This window comes from Colias croceus, chromosome 3 (genome assembly GCF_905220415.1).
Source record: "Colias croceus chromosome 3, ilColCroc2.1".
Taxonomy (NCBI): Eukaryota; Metazoa; Arthropoda; class Insecta; order Lepidoptera; family Pieridae; genus Colias; species Colias croceus.
This window is the reverse complement of record NC_059539.1, coordinates 3695694-3716638: the sequence shown is the minus strand read 5'-3', so window position 1 is coordinate 3716638 and position 20945 is coordinate 3695694. Positions and strand designations below refer to the sequence as shown.

At 34.7% G+C, this 20945-nt stretch overlaps 1 protein-coding gene and 1 long non-coding RNA gene across 2 annotated transcripts; both read left to right on the top strand.

The window, feature by feature from the left end:
- Window positions 1-15995: 15995 nt before the first annotated feature.
- LOC123706176 lies at window positions 15996-16871 on the top strand. Its single transcript, XR_006753377.1, has 2 exons — window positions 15996-16201; window positions 16454-16871. It is a non-coding gene; the product is annotated as an uncharacterized LOC123706176 (long non-coding RNA).
- A 6-nt stretch (window positions 16872-16877) lies between these two features.
- Window positions 16878-18491, top strand: LOC123706174. Its single transcript, XM_045655339.1, has 2 exons — window positions 16878-17765; window positions 18190-18491. The coding sequence occupies exons 1-2, from the start codon at window positions 17312-17314 to the stop codon at window positions 18243-18245; spliced, it is 510 nt and encodes a 169-aa protein (XP_045511295.1). The 5' UTR covers window positions 16878-17311; the 3' UTR covers window positions 18246-18491.
- Window positions 18492-20945: the final 2454 nt, after the last annotated feature.

Genomic DNA, 20945 nt, shown 5'->3' with positions numbered 1-20945 from the left:
ATTGTAACTTGGTTATCTATTAATACGAACCCAGGTATATAGCCACTAGAAGCGCATGGTAGGCATGAATGTGCAACGATGGCTCTCGACAGGTTCAAGTGGCGGCTATGCTGAGCACCATCCAGCGAAGAGACGTGTCAATGTCGCAGCTACGGATACTATGAAGGTTATCTAGTATACATAGAGCGGTGGCTAATTTATACTTAATTGGCTTGTGACGAGATAGTTTAATGTTAACCGATTCGTGCCTTTGACAATTTTTTTCTATTTTGTAGTGTTGAAATATTTTCTAAATCAACTTTAGGTATCTCTTTTACAGAGATGGTGCCTATAATTTTTTTCCAGTTTAAAATTATTATATGGCAGTGTTGCTCAAATAATTGCTAATATGTAGGTACACTGAGTAGATTAATTAATGCCTTATGTATGAAGAGAGCCGAGTTAAGAGCATTTATTAATTTTTTTTTCATCCTATCCTTTATCGAATCAAAACTCCAAAATCCAATCAAATATATGTTCTAAGCACGTTAAACTTACCTAGTGATTTCATAAATAATTAGATATTTATATGCAAAAACGCAAAGTCAGTTGGCACCTACAAGCTATGGCTTGTATACATCTAGTGTTTTCTGATTTTCATTACTAACCTCATTTTGAGGTATAATGAATGTCCTTAGGGCTTAACCGCGGGGCTAAAGCTATAAAGGGTTAGATTGCGATGATAATTAATGATTTTTGTACAAAGTGTTCATCGTACCGTTAATGTAGCACGCTAACGTGTTTATGACTATGTTTTAATATATTCTAAGAATTTTAAACATTAATTACTATTTTAGGTCAGTATATATTTATATGGCAGGTAAAAACAACGAATATAAGAAACGCTTTAATATAAACAAATGATAAATCTTTAACATGCATAGGTATTAGCTATTTGACGTCAAACACCATTCATATTCAAATATATTGAAATCAACATTAGAAACAAAACGCAATTATCATAACAATACCCAAATCAAATTATATGAAACAAAATATCGCTATGAAAATCATTCCCTTCCGGTATGTTTGCTGAAAATCGTTAAAAATGTTTTCTCCCAAACAAAACGTCCATTAAACGCGAACTCTCAACCCCATCCCTTCCGCGGGATTATAATAAATGGCGTAATAATGGCACAATATAATATTAACACAAAGTTAAACGCGTTTTTATTTTCCCGCCAAACTTCAGTGACGCTTCGGCGATCACAGCGCGCGACGCCATTTCGCCTCTTTACGACGCGTTCTCAAAAAATTGCTTCAGGAATAAAATAAATTGCAAATATTTATCAAAGTGTGGCTTTGCTTCGGATACGGGGTGTGATGTCACGGGGATAGGCGCTTTTGTTGATATGACTTTTAGTTTTGGTTACGGGTTAAGTTAAATCGACGACATTTTGTAAGGGTACGGTGGATTCCATAGGTTATTGAAAACTTGAAAAGATTAGGTTTCATTACTTTTTACACATAAGTGTTTTTATATTGCCTTCTAAGGTTGATTAGTTAAATACAGATAAGTATTACTTAGATTAAGCCAAATACACTTAAAATCTTGAGATGAAAATCTATAAGTACATAGTTTTTAATATTATATTCACAGGTATCTGTATTGTACCTATATGTTATGTCAAATGTAAGAAAAGTGTAACCTTTTAATATTTACTTAATTGACTTTCTTATGTTTTCAGTTTACCTAATACTGCTGGATGCAGAAGAAAGAAAAAGAAGAATAAAATAAATGGTAAGATGGAAGGGAAATACACCAAAAAAATTGTTCAATACGCAGGAAAAGAAAAATTGTAGTTTTGATTTTTAAACAGTGAAAATAAAGTCATTTGTACGAGTAGAGCAAACAATGGAAGAAAAATATAAGAAAAAAAAAAATGTGAGTAAATATTTTTTTTAAACTACCGATGGAAAAATCATTTGTAGAGCTAAACTAAAAACCTTAGATTATGGATTGGTCTCCGCGCGCGCGCTAGCGCGGAGACCAATCCTTAATCTAAGCTAAAAACTAAAATTATTTACTTTCATCCCTAATTAATAACCGTCATGATGAACGATTGTCTTCAAAAAATAGTTTCTCGTTACAAATGAAATGACTACTGAAAAACAATTAATTCTTCAAGTTTATCAAATAACGTCCTCCAAGATCTACTGAAAAAGGTAAGTAACAGTAAGTAACACTGTTACAATATAAAACAGTGATATTATTTACCTACTTCTATTAATGATTACTCATAAAACATGACTGTTGCTAATTGATATTTCAACAACAAAAAGGCTAAAGTAACACAAAATTAAAACCGTTACACTTACCTACACATAGAAAGTCAGACGTGCACTTGAAGGAGTCATTAGCCGTTTACAAGTGTAGCCATCGTTCGGCTAATAGTCGGAAATTGTAGCCATTATCGGCACTCGGCAGAACTAAAAAATATTATTGTCCACTAAAAGTAGCCATTTGCTCAATTGCTGACGGACCTTCATACGCGATTACTGCTTAAATGCAGAAAGCATTTAAAATACGATACGTAATTGATTGAGCTGTTCGTTTTAGTGTAATATTTCATATATTATTACCTTCATAGTGATATATGGGAGCGTGTTGTAATTAAGTTTGTCTTTGTTCTTGGTCAGACTTTTTAACCGACTTCAAAAAAAGGAGGAGGTTATCAATTCGGCCGGTATGTTTTTTTTTATGTATGTACACCGATTACTCCGAGGTTTCTGAACCGATTTACGTGATTCTTTTTTTGTTCGATGCGGGATGGTGTCGACTGTCGAATTGGTCTCATAATTTATTCGGATAGGCCCAGTAGTTTTTATTTTATGGGCATTTTTGCAAGTGCAAGTTTGAAGTCGGTTGATTTTAACGCAGTTATCACTTGTAGCATAATCAGGAGGTCGTTGGTTTATAACAGTAAAAAGCTAAAACTGATTCATTGTATACCAATTCTATAACAAATTGCCTAATCTATCAAATTACATATTCAATCCATTTACAGTTTAATTCTTACAAAAAAAAGGATTTATGCTAGAAGATTGAGGAAATGATTAGATGGTGAGATGAGTAAAAGAGAAATGGTCCTCAGATAAACAGATACGTTACTACGTAAACAAACACTCGTAACCACACCGTCACGCAACACTAATTACATTAAACATAAACCAACAGCGAGAATAATCAACACTTTGGGAAGAAACTTAAAAAATGCCTCACGGTTGACATTACCCTCGGTCCTTCGGGCCCTCCGGTTCCGGTTATCGCAACACAAAGAGGACCGCTCCCCCCCTCCCCCTCCCACCCACGGCCCTTTCAGGAAAAGGAAACACTACCCTTCTATCAAGCTACCCGCGTCAAGAACGAGAATTTAAAAGTATTTTTGGGTATGTTAATGACAAATTGTTACAAACTTTGTGGCGCCCTAATTGAATATTTGAGACGGTTTTAAATATTTTAAAAGTTTCAAAGCGTTTATTACGTCACGGTTGTTACAAATATATGCTCACTCGTATACGATTTAATATGTACGATCAGTGCAATATGCATACGCTCACATGATCAATCTGTAAATGAATGAAACTTTACCTAACTATAGGTACTAACTAGGATTATATACTCGTAAAATAAAATGCGCCAGACACTCTACAATAGGTCGTAAATACACATTTTTCACTTATTTGAGATGTTTGATATAATAAAATTTAAAATCTTCAATTAAATTGCTCGCTGCAAATTATAGTAGCTAGATTAAAAAAACAACATTCCAACATCATCAAAAATGCAATCTTCTCGGTTACATTAGAGCGAACTGTTTAATTCCGGAAAAACCATCTCATTTCAGCCATCATTAAAGCTTCTAAGTAAGCAAATTACGTCATGAATATTTTTGTATAGAATTTATATCTGTGTTAGCATTTTTATGAGTGGGACCCCAAAAAGTGTAGGTTTGTTAGGGCGACCCCGGAAACGGCGTTAATGCATCCGAATGCATTCGTCCCTTCGGCCAGCACGCGATCAATTCATTAGCTGCATTGTTACTGAATATTCACAATGTTACTATCAATATTTTCTCAACGTTTTTAGTGCTCGTGCTGTGAGGAGCTTGTGTGTTTGTTTTTGAGTATGGTGGTCTCGGAAGTACCACGAGTGAAATACGCAGATAAATTTGTTCCATTTGGAAATTATAAAACAAGTTATATTACATTTTACCGAAATTAAGTACGTCTCTGGTTAACTAATTTACAAATATTTCAAAGACAAACTTCATTTCCAACATTCGACGTGGACACTTATCATATGTGGGTTTGAGCAAGATTTTGTTAGACTCAAGAAACAAGAAGGAAAATTCCTCTGAATTTATACGTCCAATACTTGATTTGCCATACCTAAAACAAACAGTATAAAATAGTCCGACGTCAAGCAGTTCTAGCAAAATAAATGGGTAAGTCGTGTCGCGTGAGTGCGAGCTTCCGGACCGTTCGGTTGAGCTTTCGCGATCATTATTAAATTTTACTCCGCTTTTCTTTACTGGGATTGAGTTTTATGTTATTTTGGAATGAATGAATTTATATATTGCTTCGTACTTATGTTTATAGTGATTTGGCCAATATTAATAATAGGTGGCATACCTTTACAAATTGACAAATAAAAAATCCATCCACCCGATCTTCAGTTGTAAATGGTTCTACTAACAAGACTTACTTTTATATACTTAGGTACCAACACAGATATAAATAATAATAATAAACGATTTTCGAAATAAAGTACCACATAACAATGTAGATATATAAAATCTTTAAAATATTTCACACCAGATATTTTTGTTGAAATATCAAACCGTAATGAAGAACATTCATCTATCACCTGGGCTATAAAAGGGTAAGGGGTTGACGGCGATTGAAGCCTTAGCTATTTATTTCTGGCCCTCTACACCAAACTGAAGTACGACCTTTTAAAGGGATGTACGATGACCGATAGCTTCGGGTAACGTGACTTTTCAACAACTATAACTTGCTATAAGTCGACGTAAACTATTTTTAAACATGGTTTCATAGTAACTTTAAAATAAATATTATATTAAGAATACGTAGAGCGGTAAAAAAGTGTTTTATCACTTAAATTTCCATCAATAGTTTAGACAAAAAAGCAATTTATAGGGGCTAGGTCATATGTTAGGTTTCTGTGAAATTCCTATGTAACTTCTAATAATAAAATAAATGTCTTCAATGCTTAAGGCATAACGTTTTATTAGATCGTTCAGATAAAGTACGATTGCAATAGAAAAGTGATTGTTTTTAATACGTCTAGGAACGGGAGGCGGGCACGCGCGACCAGCTATAACCGTATATCTTGTCTTTGTAACCGGCTATTTATGACCAGTCTTATTTTTATTTTAATGCTGATGTGGTCGGTGCCAACGTGTCTCGGTTCCTTGCTAATCTGGGGACCGGACTAATGCACGAAGTTTACAATTTATATAGCTTGTTTATGGTATGAATATCTTGATTGTCATTGGTGTTTTATTGACGATAGATGTCAAATTATACGAAAATATACAAATCAATTATTAAAATAACCGATATTGAAAGTTGAGGACAAAATGCAAAGAATAGAACTTGACAGACAGACAAATGCGATAAAAATGTTTTCGTTTTCCGTGTCATAGCGTCAATTTTATTAGCCAACTTTTCAGAATCTTGACGTAATTTCATTCTTAAAAGAAAGCCAAGGGTTGTGCCCTCGCAAACAATATTTTACGGCTATAAGTTTCCGATACATGAATTTTATTAAGTTTCGCACCCCAGCGCCTCCTCGCGACTCAGTATTGGTATTTGTTTTACGCGCCATCAATGTGCCAAGCACAGATATTGTGGGGTTACGACCTCGGTAGAAAACGTTAGTTATTCCATTTACGAATATGCTTGGACCTGACAAGCCATCTAACGCTCATTATGATGTGATTGGAACTCATAATTGCGGTCATTATTGTTCTCTTTGAATGCAGCCGCCATCTTTATCATTTGCGTTAATTAAATATTATGTTATCGTGTTGAGTTGAACTTTTTTCTTTCTTAAATTGATGTAGCAGTGTTGTTATTTTTGGAGATCTTATCTTGGACATGAATTGTTTAACAGCAATAATTTAAATCACTATATTATTTCCATTGGACATGTTTTAATTACGCTGGCGCTGATGGCTAGAGCCATTGCAAAAAACAGAGCTTATTGTGATTATTTACTAACAATTCGTCTGTACAAATAAAAATCTTCAAAAAAAGGTTACTTTAACTAAATAATATAATTAATTAGTACCTATCGTCCTCACAACAAGGAACGTACCTACACAATAAAAGATTTTCCAACGATAACCACCAACAAAATCTTGGGGCGCCGGGCACTGAAGAGTGACTGCAAGATTTCTAAGTTCGAGAGAAATTGGCTAAAAAATTCCTTAGCGAAATAAAATCGAAGAGCAACTTCCGCAAGTTATCGAAGTTCCCAACAATCCATTACACCGAGTTTCGCAAAAAATTTACTTGGAAGTTATTATTTTGAGTGAAAACATCTTGGAGTTTCGTCGCCTCAAGTAAGTTTGTCCCCGCTCAGATAGGGTAGCGTTCTCGCCTCTATGTACCTACTTATATAATATGTTAGCCTTCATATTTGACTAGGCACACACGTATTTTTCTTTGAAACTTTAAATATGTTTGTAATTATCAAGTAATTACATAGCGACAATCGACATATTATGAGTTTTCAAGTGTCTGTACATATAGGTATTATTAGTTGTTATAAATTTAGTTGTGTTTTATCGTTCCTTATGTAGAGGTCTCCTCTTTAGAAGTAACACAAATACGTTAAAAAATAATACGATGGTTTACATCACGCAGAAATAAGTTTTATTAACACATCTTGACAATGACCAAGAGATTGGCTCTACATTTTTCTATAAATACCCAAAGCCAATAGATTAGTGAATCTTAAAGATTCGAAGTTTGCGTCCACTTTATGAGACTGACTTACTTCTATGAGAATATCATAATGTCTCACTCCAAACTTTGAAGCAAATACGAGTAGGTACCTTTAAGGCAAGTATACTAGATCTAACATCATTTCTATACAGTAAAATTCTGTAACTTGTATATTCTTTTGCTATTATAATTACGAATATTCATCACAGGTCCATCACCACTTCGAACGCAAACAAAGCTGACGGCGAGCGGCGTCCGGCCCCACAAAGGCTTTGTCCGCCACACTGACACGCTTTTTGCGCCAGCTAGATATCGATGACGTCCTAGCAGATCGATAAGACGTCGGGAATGCTCCATTGTATCTCTGACACTACAGTCTGAGACGAACTCGGAGCCCTAAATTGAGATAAGTGTATCGCGGTCTATGAACCCTCACGAGGTTATTTGTGACTTATCACTTATATAAGCGTATGTGGTGTACTGACTGGTGATTATGAAGATGCAAAGTAGGTTGTTGATTTTGTTTATGTAATCTGTTCTTTGTACAAATATTAAATAAACAAGAAGTTCGTTGTTCAGGTGCCAACATTTCCATCAGGCATCACATGCAAATTGACAATAAGGCCATGTCTTTGTAAATACATTATATGCGTTTATAACTATAGTTATATAATTTTATTCAAAATTCAACATTTTTATATAATATACATTTGTATATATAACATTTTAGTGAAACAGTAATTCAGCCCCTGAAGAACCAATATAAGGAAATATAACTCGTGTTATTGTCCATCTCGCAACGAGAAACTCCACACGAGTACGTGATGCCCATATTTATGTCTCACTCGTATAATTAACATAAATTAGTTACAAGTCGTCCGTGAAAAACGTGACTCAGTGTCATTTGTATGCAAGGGAATGTTCTGAGTCTCACGAATAATGTTCTACTTATAAAGATGACACCGCTTACGAGTAACGGACTCGACAAAAGCCAACATTATTTGATGGAGCGTCTCATATCTCATCGTTTCGTTACTATCAAATGTTTTAAAGTGAAGCAAAGCCTTGAGGTAATGGTAAATGTAAATGGTAGATATTCAGTTACAGTTAGTTCGTTTCTTGTTTGAGTAGCAAGTAGGTTTCCGAAAAAAATATATGATAATACATTATTGTTTTTTAATATGGAAACATTTTTAATATTATAGTGTTAATATTTTATAAGCATTGGTAAGTATTGTGTAGTTTTGAATATTATTTCAGTGAAATCTTCTTTGCTTGCCGAACTCAAATTAAAACTGTATTTCAATTAGACCGTGTGTGCCCTACTCAAGCCAAACTGTTATAAACATCCTCGTTAGGCAAATGTAGATGCAAACTATGTCTTTCATTGATTACACACTCGAGGGACCCACAGCTGAAAGGGTTCGCTTAAATTATCAAACAGAAACCACTTGAAAACTGCAATGACACATGTTACATTTCGGTCGTGTAATTGTGGGGTTGGACGATCAGTTGCGCGATTTCTCTCTCAAGTGTACAAATTGTTATTAAACTGTATTAAAATATCTCAACGTGGCTCTAGCGTGTATTGTAGTCGACAAACAAAGCGCACTTAAACTATACGAGAATTAAATATGAAATGAAATCGCATAACTCATTTACAATCGACGGCGTCGACGTCACTCAACACGCAAACTTTTCAGGACGCACGCAAAACGAACATTTTTCCGAACGGAACGCCCTCTCGACGCAAAACTCTATAAAAACGTCGAAAAAAATAACAGTAGCATGGCGTATAATGACAGCTGGTCCACTTGAGAACAAAAGGGGAGAGCGGAGCCACGTCGAGAAAAAAATACACGAAGAGTGAAAACAAGTACGCGTACGTGCGCCCGCGGACCGGCGACTCGCCGTTAATAAATTTGCAATCGCGTTTGATTCCATAGTCCGCCTGCAGCACGGCAGCGCACGGCAAATGGACGCCAGCGGGGCACGCCGCATAGCAATCTACACTCATCGCCCCGCTGCCGCCCTCGACCTGAAATTAGGTAGCAGCGTTGAGAAAACTCGTTACGAATATTGCTATATACGTCTCGGGGAGAATAGCGCTGCATTCGAGTTTAAAATGCGAATAATAATCGCGCTATTCATAAAAATCCCGTGCGCGGAATGCAAGGAGAGGCCGTGTTTTACACGTTATAATTTTTCGCCAAAAGCGGGCCTGCGACTATAGTCAGCCAGTTGTTTTGTGAATGTAGGCTCGGTTCAAATGCGCGCACGGACCATTAGTTGATGAGCGCACGTGTGTACACGCCCTACGTTACGCCAGACGCCCGAGCTTGCGCCAGGAAAAAGTAACAATTTTCCAGAACCAGAATATGGAAATGTTTTGTAGCTTTCTGTTAAAAATATGTTAACTAAAAGTAGTATTTTTATGCACAATAACTTTTGATGCAGCATTTTGACCAGGCTTTAAAATCGTACGAACCATACGCGTTCATTATTTTAAAAGTCTCATTTGGTTTTTTGTTAATGCATCATTAAAAAGTTCAAATTACCAGTGTAGAGTTGACAAATGCACAAGCTACAATACAATTTTTTTCTTCAACAAAATTGCAGTAGGTACCTACTTGTTTACATAAGCTACTTTGTATTAATCGCAACAAATGCAATGCAAATTCGATGTACCTCTTATTATTATAATATTTTCTATATTTTTTTAATTCGCCCTGTTTAATTAAAATATGTATCTACTTCAAACTAAACCACATAACCCTTCTTCACAAACTTCGACAGGCCAGCCAAAAATGATAAAACCCATCACATTTCAGCAACAATGTCTCGCAATCGACCGTACATCGAGTGATACCGGCCTCTCAACGAAACGATATGTGTTTTATATGAATTAATTCCTCGGCTGACGGCGCTCGAAAGCATTTTACTCACGGGCCAGATGGCACGCGGATAGATCAATTTGATGATTGAAAAAAAAATGCTGTTTGATGTCATTCTATTTACGATACAAGCAAAGCAGATCTTGACCAACCTTTGAAACTATTTACGTTTTTTTCAGACTTTGACGACATAGTTTCTCTTTAAGTTTACCCGGATATATTTGTCCTTTCGTGGGCGTGTACCGTATAAGAATGCTATCAATCAAAGTAATTGACGTGATGAAGTATTCTGCTAACGTCTAATATCGAATTACCGATAAATACCTAGAAAATATAAACGTGCATTAACGTTATAGTCAAATATACTTTGACAATGAAACCGTAGTCTTTTGTTTCGAAATTTTTAGTTGACAGAAGTCTTTAATACAAAATGACGACCATTTTTCTATTACGCATCGCCCTAGCACTGATTGAGGGTAGATAGTGTCATCAGGAGCGACGTGGTTAATAAGCTTTATCTTGTACCGACTGCGTACAACATTCAACCCAACCCAACCGTTTGTTTGTCTAACCAAATGTTCGTACAAATCATTTTGGTTATGTAATTTTTGTGAGGTTTACATGAAAATATTCAAGTGCCATATTCTAACTGAAGCCGAAATTGAGTGCCTGAATAATGAACCGAAATATAGTTAAAATATTAATTTTATCACTACATTCCGCGAAACGCTTTCAATTTAATGAATGATGTTAAATTTTCGGTGTATATTAATTTTAGTACTATAATTATGGAATTTTAAATGATGTTTGTTTAGCGAAAACATGTTATATTACGAACATTAAAATTTTAAAAATATTACCCTCATTTTATGAAATGTAATTACTAACCATTTAATACTGTACCTTATTTATTTAATTAAACAAATGAACCAGCACAGCAATATTATCAGAGCAATAAAATAAAACATAATTTACACCATAATAAAGCAATTTAGCGATCAATTTGCTGAAATAACCAGCAACTTCATCATGAAATGATATGGTCGAGTAAATAATAAGCGCGGTATCAGTGAGCCCCTACAGGACCCTAAGATCAGATATCATCCGACGTGCCCTGAATTAATCCTTACTTATGACGTCACAACAATACACGCACACTAATATGACTGTCTTCTCTTATTGCGCTTTAATATACTGAATTTTGGATGTTAATAGAGATAAGGGCAGAAATAAGTATTTTGCTATGAGGAGACACACAAGTGTTATAGTGGCAGGGAAAAATTGAGAAAAGCTTATCTTATTGTGTTTCTTAAGCTTTAAATGGATTAGATACTATGTCTTTATTGATGGAATTTAAATTACATTTATCACCGACTCAATCCTGATGCAAATTAACATGTGGATTATTTAAAAATCATTAAAACAACTGCCGAAACTTTTCTTGTTTAAAATGTTTTAAAGAAATCTTGAATTAGCACGTGATAATTTAATTGCAGCATAACAAACAAGAATCACAGAACGATCGGTAAGACCATTTCAAATAAAAATGTATATTTCAAAAAGCGAGCGATCGTCATTAAAATAACATTTGATAGGTACAATAAAGCAGGAGACGGGGACAATCGAAAGCCCGATGAAAGTCGCTAAGATACGATAACATCGCGTCTGATAGCATGCGACCAGTGCCCCTATCGCCCCCATCGCCTCACCAATAATGAGTCTACAAATCGTGACGGAAATTGAAAGAAAAAACTTCCCAACGACAGATCTTATCGGGCCTAAACGCTCTCGTAAAATATTAATAAAACATAACTTTTTTCACCCAAACCCACATTAAGTTCCGATCCCGTAGGAATTTATTGACAATTACGCGTCAATAAGTGGCAATAAAAGCACAAAGCGACAATGTCCACAGATTTGAATGTCAATTGTATACAATTGTATAATGCTGTTTTTCGTGAGGCTCATTTTGATTGTGGCAGGAACACAATTATAGTTTAACTTTCGCTCATCGAATTCTTTGTTATCCATTATTATGATAAACTCGTGTGACATCGATCATTTATTTAATTTTTATGATTGGTAGCTTCCGTATTTTAAGTAACGAATGACTACAGCATTAAATATTTGTACATAAGGTAAAATTGTGCATTGAAAACTTTTACATTCATTACTTTGTTATGAATACTTGAGCGGTGTATGAGTACATACTTACTGTGAAGATTTGAATAAGAACTGCGTTCATTTAATTTGAGTTTTTTATTTGTTGTCACGACGTTTGGAATTTAATCAGGACCAGCACAAAAACCGGGAGACAGGCGATGCAGCCGTTATAAATTAAAACGAGACTGCGAATGTCGTATACCTACTCGTACAAAACACTAATAAGACGACGTTCGCTTAACCTTATCTCCGATCGAGGAAGTCTAAAAAACGGCTGAGGGCCTCGCGGGGAAGGAGGACGTGGGAGGGCGCGGGCGGGAGGGAAGATGAAGAACAAGAGCCGTCAGTGAAATAGAGATAGATGAACAGTGGGAAATGAAATTCTTTGTGGCATCGCGGTCCCGCAAAAAATGCACAGATTAGATTTTCCCCTCGCTGGGGCCGAGGGTAGGCAATGATTTTTTACAACGCCCGCCGAGCTATATATATGAGTTTTAGTGCCGGGATTTCGTGTAAATGCCCTCTGTTTGAGAATTTTAATTTCCCTGATTCGAGTCACTCTTGTCGATGGACGAAAGCTCCTCGCTTAATGGTTTTGAATTTCTTAATTATTATAAAAATTATGTTAGCGATGATTAGATTTGTTAACGATAAAAGGCAGGTATTTCCTTTCGTTCATTTATGGAATTATTTTTAATTTGGTAGCATAGAAAGAAATCAGACTTAAATCATAATTAGCGTTTAGCTTATTATGTATTCTATGTCATAATATCAAAAGCTTCGTAATCAAAACCTGTAGTACTTACCTAGTGAATAATTAAAACATTGAAATAGAAATAGATGAAAATAATAAAGAAGCTTGTAAATCTCCAAATAGCTGTCCCCATTAAATCGAGAACACTAATACAGGGGTAGGAATTACTCCACATGATAGGTGCTCCGTCGCGGATTAGTTGCAACCCTCCGTAAAAAACAAGGGCACTGCGGTTCGGATATTGTCATCATTTGGTACTTGTAAGACATCTGTTGAAACAGTTGCATACAAATTGTTGAGGTTGTAACTAGGTTCTCTTAATCATGTTGATATGTTTGACAACTACGGAGGGATTGAATTCTATTCATATATGTAATATTCTATGTATTAATAATCTGTAGATGCTTAAAGTTGCCTCAGAACAAGAAATTCTTTTCTGAAAAGTGGAAAAAATTTAGCGACACATGCATCATACGTCATAAATTATTTATCAACTTGTGACACGTAAATGTATACAAACCTATAAGGACAAGCAGTTGAAATTACTTTAATTACAATATCGATTTTACATTTACAAACTTAATATGCATTGCAGCAACACACGATGAAAACTTCTTGCTATAATGTAGATCAATATTCACTATCAAATCAAACTCTGGTCACTTTCCATAATTCTTGCGGCTTCAATCGATATAATCCCACTCTTGCCGGTGTGTCATTTGGGGAACAGCGCTGTTGGAATCCTGTCAAGTGTTCGCAATTTGTTTGCCCACTTCAAAGCACGCTTCCCCGATGAATTAGGTTTCAATGTATTGGGATAAGGTTTTTTAAGCTGTATAGTAAGGAATATAAACGACAGTGAACTAAATTTCTCGCTTTAAGCTTAATTATAACCGCACTAAAGCGAGCTCGGGAGCTTTTTGTACGCCTATTAATCAAAATTTTGGAACGACTGTTTTGAAAGAACGAAATTTCATAACATCCAAAAAGTACAAAAAGTGGAACACAGAATGAATTTTCAATTTAAGCGTGGTCATTATGGATACTTTTTAAATGTTTTCATTTATTTAAAACATCTCTTGCCAAACGTCAAGCAAAATCATTCTCGAAAATGCAGATGTAACTGTCTTTTATTTAGAATTGCGACAGTAATTATTTCCATTTAGACTTGAAAGGGTTTAAGCAAATATTATGCAAATAAGTGGACGTTATTTCTTTTATTTGATTTCAGGTTTTAATCTTTTAAATGATATTTTAAACTAACGAGGTCACCAAAAAAGTATCTGCTAAGTTCAAACGAATCCATTTCACTGTAAAAAGAAAAACTCCAATTTGAAGTTAGGCGCGGCTGTATTTAGACTATAAATTACCTCATTAAGCGTAGACAAGTTGTCTGCGAATGGGAGGAAATAGGGAAAAAAGGGCCGTTTCCCGAAACTAATTGCCAAACACGATAATTAAAAAACAGATCTCTTGCTCGAGGACAGAGAAAATAAAGAAAATGCAAAGTATTTACCCGTATTTTCCATAATAAAACCTTCGCTTTTTTCTCATCACCCAAAATAACTATTGTTCCGTGAGTATTTCGACGTTCCTTCCGTTGAGGTGTCTCATTTTCATTTTTATCTTGACGTCCGCGTCAGAAGTTTAATAAGGTATGCAAATTTCTGACATGCTGTTTGGGTAATGCCTCCTTTTGAAAATTTTATAGATTATTCATGATCGGATCTATTAAATAAAATATGTGAAGATGATTTTGGGGAATATAATAATTACGATAATTGTTGATTTAAGTAGTTCCGAACTCTAGATGGGAGAGTATTTAGAGATTTTTCACATTTTTTTTCTGTTTGAAAAAGGTCATATTTTGTCTGCGTACCTAACATGAAGTGCCTAACGCTAATTTTAATTATTATTCACAATGTTTTTACTGATATGTTAAAATTAACACCATCATAATGCATTCTTCCACAATATTTAAACCAACAAATGAAAACAAACGGTAATGAAATATTGATTAAGTTGACAACACGCGACGTCGAAATGAGTATTCCGAAATCTCAAAATTGAATCAGCCACTAAACGCGGGTTATTAAAAGTCAAACCCCAACAAGGGGTGATAAAGTAAATAAATAAGTAGTCCGAATATGGTGGGAGCATAATAACAGACGGCAAACAGCATCAGAAGCCGTGAGATAAAATCGTATTGCGTTGTCAAAAATAAATGAATCCTCGGATTAGTCGGGGACACGGGCAGCGCAATATTGTCGTGGCTCTGGCGCCCGATGTGGGGCCGTAATAAGCCGCCCAAACACTGCGGAATACGAATGTGGATATTATTTTATTAATAGACTACTTTTTGTATAGTTTCACTTGAAGTTTTAGTGAATATTTACGTAAAAAGTTTTGATTTGGAGCTTTGGGTGTTTGGGATTTCTGACAAACGTGATAAAATACCTAATCAGTTAGGATTGTTTTAATATTAAACTTTAGAAGTTAGTCTATTTAGTATTGTAGAGACACACAGATTAATTCGCTGACCAAAGCTTAGAGATATATATTTTATTTCAAATAGAATTACTGTTCACTTAAAGTAACATTTCTTCTGACTTCTACAGGATATTCAAGCGTTTTCTTTTATAGCTTTCTTTTTTCTTTAAAATCAAGTACATCTTCCACAACTACATTGTATTCAACATTTATGCCCATCGTATTACAGCAATAGACAGTCATAGCTTCCAGATTATCAGTCTAGATTCCTTTGCTTGTCGATAGCGAGCAAGTGAGCGGGCGAGATAAACCAGTCCGCCCGATTTCGCCACAAAGAGATGGCTCAGCGCTCCCACTTCCCACTATCTGAGTTTTATTCCAATCGAATTTGCTGCTATGAGCGTACGAGTGCCGACACCTGCACTCATCTTATTACTAACTGAACATGTTTATCGTGAAATAACGCAATATTCGGAACGGAGATCCGTAATCATTTTCAGAACTGAATTTTGTTCGTGGGCGCCGGTTAAATCGTTAGTGCATTAGCGTTGATAAGTTTGTATTATTTTGTTTTTCATATTCCTGTCGTATTTCAAATGCATAAACTAAATGATATTATAATCATTATCATATTCTATAAACAAAACGTTTTCTTCATGATAAAGAAACTGATATCTTAGAGGAAAGTCACCAAATATGGAATAGTATCCTAATATGGAATTCCTTCATTTCTCTAAGACTATAAGTATGAATCGCAACATTCGACCATCTTCTGTTTCATTTGGTGTACTAATTATCGCACTAACACCATCGAGTTAGTTGAGCGAACGGTTTACATGTAGCAGGCGTGTTTTGTTTTGTTGCCGTGCAGAAAATTTTTTAGGTAAGTAATAAATGAGTATTACCGGCTATTATGTTTGTTTCGATAAGTGTTATGCTATTTAGTATATCGGTATTATGTTTATTTCACCATTTTGTAATCTTTTGTCTTTAAAATATTGTGTAATGAAAAAATATTTAGAAGAGTTTGAACTAGTATAAAAATCCAAATATGGACAGTCGTCGGTGTCTAATTATGGAATATTATAAACTTGCTACTATTTCTTTAAAAACTGTATGTAATATTTGTTTTTAGTAACATACATGCATCAGCAGAGTCAGGAGGTTCTGTTCAAGACTTTTTTCTTGGATGAAAGTGGAGAAAGTTGAATTAAATGCTTGATGTATGGGCTCTGAACACATTATGATGTGCTGTTCCAGATGGATCTGGATTTGTGGCTTTTGCAAGTAATTACGTAACTCCTTTCATTTATCACAATATATTATATTCATTTAATTGATCTCAAAGATATTCATTATATTTTTGTCATTGTTATGTTGATTTTTGCTTATATTCCATAAATGGGTATCTATTCCATATTTGGTTACTCTTTTGTGATTTTGTTTTTTGTGTAAGATTTTAATTTGATTACTGATATTTTTGGTTAAAGGCTATTAATTACTACTTATAGATGTATGACTGATCAGTAAAAACAATAAACTGATGTAATTTATGTGGGAATAGGATAAATAATTAAGATTGTATTTCATAACTACTTTTATTTTTAGTCTGTGCTTTTCTATTATTTAATCTGTGGATATGTTATCTGTAGACTGTAAAACGATCTATGTTGTCTATGACTTGACTTTGTGTTTTTTTGGTACGATGTAATGGAGATTTGTTGAAATGTATTTTTGATATGTAACCGGTGTCTGGGAAATAAATCGATTGGGCGAATTTGGCTTTTCATTTACACCATCCCCACATAATTTGGGGGCTTCGTCCGGGATACGGGATGGTGGAATAAAGAAAAAACAGACGAAGACTATGATGCCGGTGATTTAACCTGATTAAGAATTTACGAATTACGAACGAAGACTAAGATTTAAAGAAGCTTATGATTATACGATTACGACTTGAAGACTATAAAACTTTTTATTTACATTATTCATCATGCCGCCGAAACGAGTAAAAGATGATGATGATTGTGGTGAACCATCGCCGCGTATTTCCTTCAATGACTTAGAGAAATCAATGACGCCATTTTCGGGTGATGATGCCTATGGCATCGAAACATTCGTAAAAGATTTTGAAGATATTTCCTCTTTAATGCAATGGGGCGAAATAGAAAAACTCATATTTTCGAAGCGGCTTCTCGCGGGAACCGCCAAGCTATTTTTACGTTCACTAAGTGGGACCACCACGTGGGATACACTTAAGTCTGAGCTCCGTGAGGAATTTGGTAAGAAGTTGAACAGTGCAACTGTTCACAAGAGACTTTCAACTCGCCGGATGAAGATGAATGAGACTCATCAGCATTATTTTTTACATATGAAGGAACTTGCAGTACTTGGGAATGTTGAAGATGAAGCCCTGATGGAATATGTCATCGACGGTATTAAAGACAGTGAGTCCAACAAAAATATTTTATATGGCGCTTGTAACATTAAAGAATTCAGAAAGAAATTAGACATTTATTCAGAAATTAAGAAAAAATCATATTCACCTAATAAGATTCAAAGTAATTCAGTATCAAAGTCCATTGGCATGAAAATTCAAAAAACACTACGAGTAAAGAGATGTTTCAATTGTGGAGATTTAGATCATGAGTCGCCTAATTGTACTAAAGGCATTAAATGTTTTAAATGCAACTTGTTTGGCCATAAATCAACTGAATGTTCTAAAAGTATAAAAAAGAGTTTGGAAATTATGTCAACTAAAAATAATATTGATGTGAGACCTTTCAAGAAGCTGAAAATAAATAATATTGATGTAGAAGCCCTGATTGATACCGGAAGCGATGCTAATTTAATAATTATGTCTTATTTTAGGAAGATTCAAGGTGAAAAATTGTTATCTTATAGTTCAGGAACAACAGAAACTTTAACTGGAATAGCTGAAAAGGAAATTTATACAAAAGGATCTTTCACAGCAAAAATTGAAATTGATGATTGTTATTTTGAAACTTTATTTTATGTTGTTGATGATGGCGCTATTCCTGTCAACATTATATTAGGAAATCCTGTACTGAAAGAAGTAGAAATCAATTTTAAATCTGGAACTATCACTGCAACAAGAATATTACACCTTACAATGCTAGAGAATGAAAATGAAGATATCACAAATATTGAAAACAAAGAATATAAGAATAAAATACAGAATATTATAAAAGAATATAACCCCAAAAGATGTACTAAAGAATCAAATGTAAAACTTAAAATATTATTAACCGATGATGTACCAGTTTATCAGAATCCACGACGATTGTCACCTTTGGAGCTTAACATTGTTGACAAACAGATTAAAGAATGGCTTGATGAAGGAATAATAAAAACAAGTAAGTCTGATTATGCTAGTCCAATAGTGCTTGCAAAAAAGAAGAATGGAATGTTATGGAAGATTAAGGATGGAAATAAATTAATGGTTGTACCTAAGAAAATGCAAAATGAAATTATAAGAAAACATCATGAAAACGGACATTTTGGTTGTGTTAAGACTGAGGAATTAATAAATAGAAATTATTATATGGAGAATTTAAAAGAAAAGATTAAAACAAACATTGATAATTGCGTGGAATGTATACTTAATTCAAATAAAAGAGGAAAGAAGGAAGGATTTCTACATGTAATAGATAAAGGTGATTTACCATTGTCTACTTACCATATTGATCATCTACGACTGTTGACTCATCTGGGACAGATGATTCTGCAGGATGACCGTGTGGGAATAGGATAAATAATTAAGATTGTATTTCATAACTACTTTTATTTTTAGTCTGTGCTTTTCTATTATTTAATCTGTGGATATGTTATCTGTAGACTGTAAAACGATCTATGTTGTCTATGACTTGACTTTGTGTTTTTTTGGTACGATGTAATGGAGATTTGTTGAAATGTATTTTTGATATGTAACCGGTGTCTGGGAAATAAATCGATTGGGCGAATTTGGCTTTTCATTTACACCATCCCCACATTTATGTGAAGTTTTATTTTTATATCCCAAAAACAAAATGGTATTCCATATTTGGTGACTTTCCTCTACATTTATTTATGAAGAAATGTTAAAGCTATCACTCTTAATGCAAAGAGTCGTCAGGGTTGTAAATAAAATATGCGTAACTGTCATATCTGAACAAGCCCAAAAACGGCAATCAATTGCAAATGGGAAAGAAAGGTACCGGAAAAAATGATATAAATTTGAAAAGATCGCAATTTATCAATGGCGTGTCAAGCAGTCGATCGGCCGGGCGTCATTTTTATCGTATTTGCGTATAAATAGTGCCTCGACGTTCCAAGTCGCCGCTAATGAGACGGAAAATGACATCTTATTTCGACGCGTAAATCGAAGAAAAAATCGCTCATCTCTCGCGTCTGCATGAATATTTTATAGGCGCGTCAACAGCGAAATGACAGGTTTTATCGTTTGAAAATTCGACGAAAATTGCACGAAATGACGCGACGATATTTTTTTATTTAGTGAGTACATCCTTCCGCCAATCAGGCGCGCTCATTGTGGACACATTCACAATGAAACCGCTCCCTGGGGACGTCTCTGGCGTAATTTTTATTTAACTGACGTGCGCAACAGTTTATTTGAATGTTTAGGTTTCACAAACTTTTGTATGCTGTTATGAAACAAAGAGTAAACGTTTAGAATTTCACTGCTCGACACCGCAACAAATACGTGGCGTATAGGCGTACCTACCGCTTGTTACAATGAAAAGAAAGTAATTGTTTACGCTAATAAAGAAAAATAATAATCGCTACTGTTTAATGGAAATTGAAGTTTATTTATGAGCACATGTAAGAACTTGAAAGAGTTGAAATCTAAATAAACAAAGAAAATCAATAGAACGAAGTTTGATAATTATGTTCTTAGGTAAGTACCTACCTAGGTACATTTCCTGCAAGCTACTGACCTAGGTTGTTTGTTTGGGTTGTAGCATGTGTTCTGATAATTTATATAATAAATAAATAGTTATAAATCGTTATCTATAATATTTACCTAACAAATATCAGCATATTGTACCACAACAATGTATTAAGTTGAATGTCACGAAACAATAAAACAATGCGTACAAATCATTTATGTGCCAGCTTCTCAAGATCAAAGCGCAAAATCAAAGGCTGAATAGTAAATTGGTAGAATACCGTAAATATCTTTATTAATCTATTTAATTGCTTATTAACGCAGCGACTTCGCTTACATGTGTAGTGGCGTGAATTAATGAGAAATCTTGTAGCTTTGAACGGGGAACGTGTCAGGAGAATCGCTTGTACCTACTTACGTAAGTTACCTTGTGCGAGCAAATTTGTACCAAAATATACATCAATAAAGCCCCTTTATAGCTCTAATTAATCGCATATTAACCGTTATTGTTGGTGAGAGCAGTGGTGGCTCAGAGGTGAGACCTCGGACTTCGAATCGATAAGTCCGGGGTTCAAGACCAGGCGAGCGCGCAGGAAATAAATTGATTTTTCAATTTATCTGCGCATGTTGTAACATCACCACTGCTCGAACGGTGAAGGAAAACATCGTGAGGAAACCGACATGTCGAAGAATTAAAAAGTTCGACGACATGTGTCAT